Source organism: Pempheris klunzingeri, chromosome 3 (genome assembly GCF_042242105.1).
Source record: "Pempheris klunzingeri isolate RE-2024b chromosome 3, fPemKlu1.hap1, whole genome shotgun sequence".
NCBI classification, from domain to species: Eukaryota; Metazoa; Chordata; class Actinopteri; order Acropomatiformes; family Pempheridae; genus Pempheris; species Pempheris klunzingeri.
In genome coordinates this window covers 687,645-692,644 of record NC_092014.1, presented here as the reverse complement: position 1 = coordinate 692,644, position 5,000 = coordinate 687,645, and the positions used below count along the sequence as shown (strand labels likewise).

General features: G+C 46.0%; 1 protein-coding gene across 1 annotated transcript in view; it reads left to right on the top strand.

Moving 5' to 3' along the window:
* Nucleotides 1-4,176, top strand: part of kcnh1b (potassium voltage-gated channel, subfamily H (eag-related), member 1b) — a 37,316-nt gene extending 33,140 nt beyond the window's left edge. Inside the window, exon 11 of the mRNA XM_070856300.1 lies at nt 2,449-4,176. Within this exon, the coding sequence (XP_070712401.1) occupies nt 2,449-3,297 (849 nt within the window). The 3' untranslated portion in view covers nt 3,298-4,176. The remainder of the gene's footprint in view (nt 1-2,448) is intronic.
* The last annotated feature ends 824 nt before the right edge of the window (nt 4,177-5,000 follow it).

Below are 5,000 nucleotides of genomic sequence, written 5' to 3'. Positions count from 1 at the left end.
CACGACCTTCGCTTCATCAGCCTGGAGTGAAGACTGACTCACCTGGTGCAGCCTCAGGAGGTTAAAGGACTAGACCACTGTTTTACATGTGTTAGACCCTCCATCAACTAACACACACACACACACACACTATAGACCTCCACTACACACTGACACACTGACTAACTAGCACACACACACACTATAGACCTCCACTACACACTGACACACTGACTAACTAACACACACACACACTATAGACCTCCACTACACACTAACACACTGACTAACTAACACACACACACACTATAGACCTCCACTACACACTGACACACTGACTAACTAGCACACACACACTATAGACCTCCACTACACACTGACACACTGACTAACTAGCACACACACACACTATAGACCTCCACTACACACTGACACACTGACTAACTAGCACACACACACACTATAGACCTCCACTACACACTAACACACTGACTAACTAACACACACACACACTATAGACCTCCACTACACACTGACACACTGACTAACTAGCACACACACACACTATAGACCTCCACTACACACTGACACACTGACTAACTAGCACACACACACACTATAGACCTCCACTACACACTAACACACTGACTAACTAACACACACACACACTATAGACCTCCACTACACACTGACACACTGACTAACTAACACACACACACACTATAGACCTCCACTACACACTAACACACTGACTAACTAGCACACACACACACTATAGACCTCCACTACACACTAACACACTGACTAACTAACACACACACACACTATAGACCTCCACTACACACTAACACACTGACTAACTAACACACACACACTATAGACCTCCACTACACACTGACACACTGACTAACTAACACACACACACTATAGACCTCCACTACACACTAACACACTGACTAACTAACACACACACACACTATAGACCTCCACTACACACTAACACACTGACTAACTAACACACACACACACTATAGACCTCCACTACACACTGACACACTGACTAACTAGCACACACACACTATAGACCTCCACTACACACTGACACACTGACTAACTAACACACACACACACTATAGACCTCCACTACACACTGACACACTGACTAACTAACACACACACACTATAGACCTCCACTACACACTGACACACTGACTAACTAACACACACACACTATAGACCTCCACTACACACTAACACACTGACTAACTAACACACACACACACTATAGACCTCCACTACACACTAACACACTGACTAACTAACACACACACACACTATAGACCTCCACTACACACTGACACACTGACTAACTAGCACACACACACTATAGACCTCCACTACACACTGACACACTGACTAACTAACACACACACTATAGACCTCCACTAGTAACCCCTACACCACCAGGACACTCCTGAGTTTTGAAAGTTTTAATTACAACTTTTAGATCCAAACATGTTGAACTTCAGACTGAAAAACTGAGTGAAGTCAACAGAAAATGTTGAGTTTTGCTGTTGTGTGTGTGTGTGTGTGCAGTTTTTTTCCCACCAAAGTAAAGACATTTGGCTGAAGGCCTTTAATCTTTAACTATCTACCTCTTTGTTTCTACACTAACATTTTGATCAAAGGATTCTTCTTAATTTAACCCTTTTCTCCAGTCCGGTCCAGATGTTGTTTTAATAATGAACGACTCGTTTTAACAGACGAAGCATCTGACGCTGCTGCTGATGCAGTTTTAATCGATGGCCCGGAGCTCTGGGAGGGTTCAGATCTTTCTGTGGCACGACAGCAAACATGAAACGTCTCCCTCAACGTGCTTCACGTGCCTCGAATAAGCTCCCAACTGGTCCCATTCAGCCACCTAAATGTTTTTCTATGATGTGTCACAGAAGGTCAAGTTCTCTAATATATCAACACGGTCGGACGTTAAGATGGAAGGTGGCACTTTCCTGCTTTAACGCTTTAACTGTTCAGGAGGAATCAGATGGGCAATATAAGTCATTCAGAGCTGGTCTTATCACCGCACCTCTTTTTGGGTGGAAACGGTCCTTGTTCCACACTTAAACAAACCAGTTTAAACTAATAACAGTCTGCCAAAGAGATGCTGTGTAGTCGGCTGCTCCAGGATTAAATCCCACATCACTGATCTCTGATCTGTTCCACCAGGTCCTGAAAAAGATCCTGACAGAAGAGTTTTATGGCTCCAAACTACATGCTAACGCTACATGCTCATGTATGAAACGAGCATATATCCTGTAATCTGTTAATAAAACATGAGCCATCCACACACTGCTCACATCAGCAGGCAGCAGAACACACATTCTTTGATTGTTTGGGTTGAATCTTTGGTCACCGAAGCGAAAAGATTCATTTGAAAAAGTGAAACTCTGGTTTTCTGTCTTTTTACAGATCGTCTTCCGGAAGATCAGTGATGTGAAGCGTGAGGAGGAGGAGATGTTGAAGAGGAAGAACGAGGCCCCTCTAAACCTCCCTCCGGATCATCCAGTCCGACGGCTCTTCCAGCGTTTCCGGCAGCAGAGGGAGGCGCGGCTCGCCACCGAGCGGGTCGATCAGCCCGCCGGTGACGTGGAGAAAGGCGCCGTTCACCTGGAGCAGCCCAGGGGTCCAAAGGTCCTGGCCTCCACCAGTATCGTCATGGTGACCGAGAGCTCGGCCACGGCCACCACCTCCTCAACATCAACCGCATCCTCTTCATCCAGGACCTCCAGCCGAGTGATGCTCAACACTCCCGCCGCCCAAAACGGAAATCTGATCGGCTGCAAATCCGCAGAGCCGCCCAAAGCCAAAGGCTGGGGGCGCTTCAGGGAGTCCGTCGTGAAGGCCGAGTCGTGGAGCAGCGTCTCTAAGGCGGAGTCCATGGAGACGCTGCCCGATAGAACTAAGTCTCACAACGAGGTGTCCCTCAAGAAGACCGACTCCTGTGACAGCGGCATCACAAAGAGCGACCTCCGTTTGGACAATGTCGGCGGCGCCAGAACACCACAGGAGCAAAGCCCGGTCCAGTCCGACGAGAAGAAGGTCTTCTGTCCGATACCGGAGCAGAGCATCCAGGCCTCTTTCCTTGAGCTGAAGCAGGAATTGAGAGGAGACATCAGATCTCTGGACGGTCGCATGGCAGCGCTGGAGGCTCAGCTGGCTGAGATGCTGCGGCTTCTCAAATCCAGGAAGTCTTCGGGCTCCTTCTTCGAGATCTCTCGGCCTCCTTCCCCTGACTCTGACAAGGACAGCTTCTCCTAAACTGGACAAACAGTCCGTCCACAGGAATCAGATTTGATCGGTTCAGCCTCCATGAGTCAGAGATGAGCTTCTGGCTGCGGCGTGAAGCTGTGCTGATGGCGGTCGATGATCACACATATGACAAAAGCACTTTGTTAGCTTCCAGACTGAAATGACTTCAAACTGGAATGAGGATGAGGCTGATTTTTTACTTGATCAGTCATCACAGTCACGATGGCACCTTTGGTCCTCAGGATGGTTTTCAGCCTTCAGATCTTCACATCGATATCGGCAATAATAATAGATGGCTTTAACGTTGTTGTTTTAAACAGGACTTTGGCACTGTGACGAAGGAAATCGCGTTCTAAGGGTTGATTTGGTGGCTTTGACCCAACCTCAAGAGGTCTGGTCTACAAGACAATACAAAGAGTCCACTCTCATTGGCCGGCAGTCAATCAAAAGAAGGTTTACACACTTCAAAATGACAGGGTGCTGTTATTTATCAATACTGCTGGAATCAAGACACGTGGCTCATTGATTTAAATGGATGCGATAAAAAGACGACATATCAAATCAGTGCAAACAAAAGACGGGCATTCAGTTAGGCTGCTAATCTGGTTGGAGGTGGTTGTGGACCAGACCTCCTGCTGATGGTTGGAGGTTTGGGCTTCATGCAGACTGAACACTGTGTGTCCGGGCAGAAGTGGGGAGATGTTTTGGCTCGGTAGCGTTTTTATATCCAGAGTGAATGTGAAAGATTTAATGCAGCACAGTGAAAATGATGCGCTAAACATGTCTGACGTTAAATTCCTGCACTGAGCTGGACATTTGACTGGTCAGTCTGGATTTTTAGCTTTTATATATATTTAAAAAAAAAAAGTGTATGCATGTTTCCATGTTGATGAGTCTTTATCTCTGATATGGTCGGTTATGGTCGATACATCCGGCAGTAATCTGAGCGCTATAATGTAAAAATGTTAGATGATTATAATATTTGACATCTGCGGCTGCATAAAAGCATCTGAATTCAGTTTGTTGTTTAAAAGAGATGGTTCATTTTAAATTATGCCATAAATTGCTCAAGCAAAGTCACATCAAATCTCATGTGAAATTTAGATCCCAACATCTGATCACAGGCCTTTATATTTGCACCTGGTATTAAGAATCATTTTCATTAGATCTGAATATGCAAATGAGCAGGCGGAGTTAGCGTCAGCAAACATGGCGGGTGAAGGGAAGCAACGCGTGATCCTCTCGAGGAGCTGCTACGAAAAGACACTTCGCATTGTGTTAAATCACGTCACATTTTAATTTGTGTTTAAACCGAGTCTTAACTTTAAGTGACAATTCCATCAAAGTTCATTGAAATAAGAAAACCGTGTCCTCAGCAAGGTTGATGAAAAAGCGAGCTAGATGGTGTTACCTCGGGCCGTCAGTCATCTTGCTTATCCTTGCTGGCTAAGCTAACGTCGCTCGTACAGGTGAAGATTAGCAGTGGAGCTACCTCGGCTACCTTCGTCTGTCACGTGACCCTCGTCTTTGACATCGTAGCTGTTCCTGGAGAGGAAAGACTCGTCTGTAGCGTGTCCAAACTGATGTTGCTGACGTTTACTGATGATGCTGATGATCTGTACTCTGTAGCTCTCCATTAGTGAAGGAGTGAGGAGTGTAAACGCCTCCATGTCGGACTCTTAACCTACGTTTCATGTCTTTGGCTTTGCTCT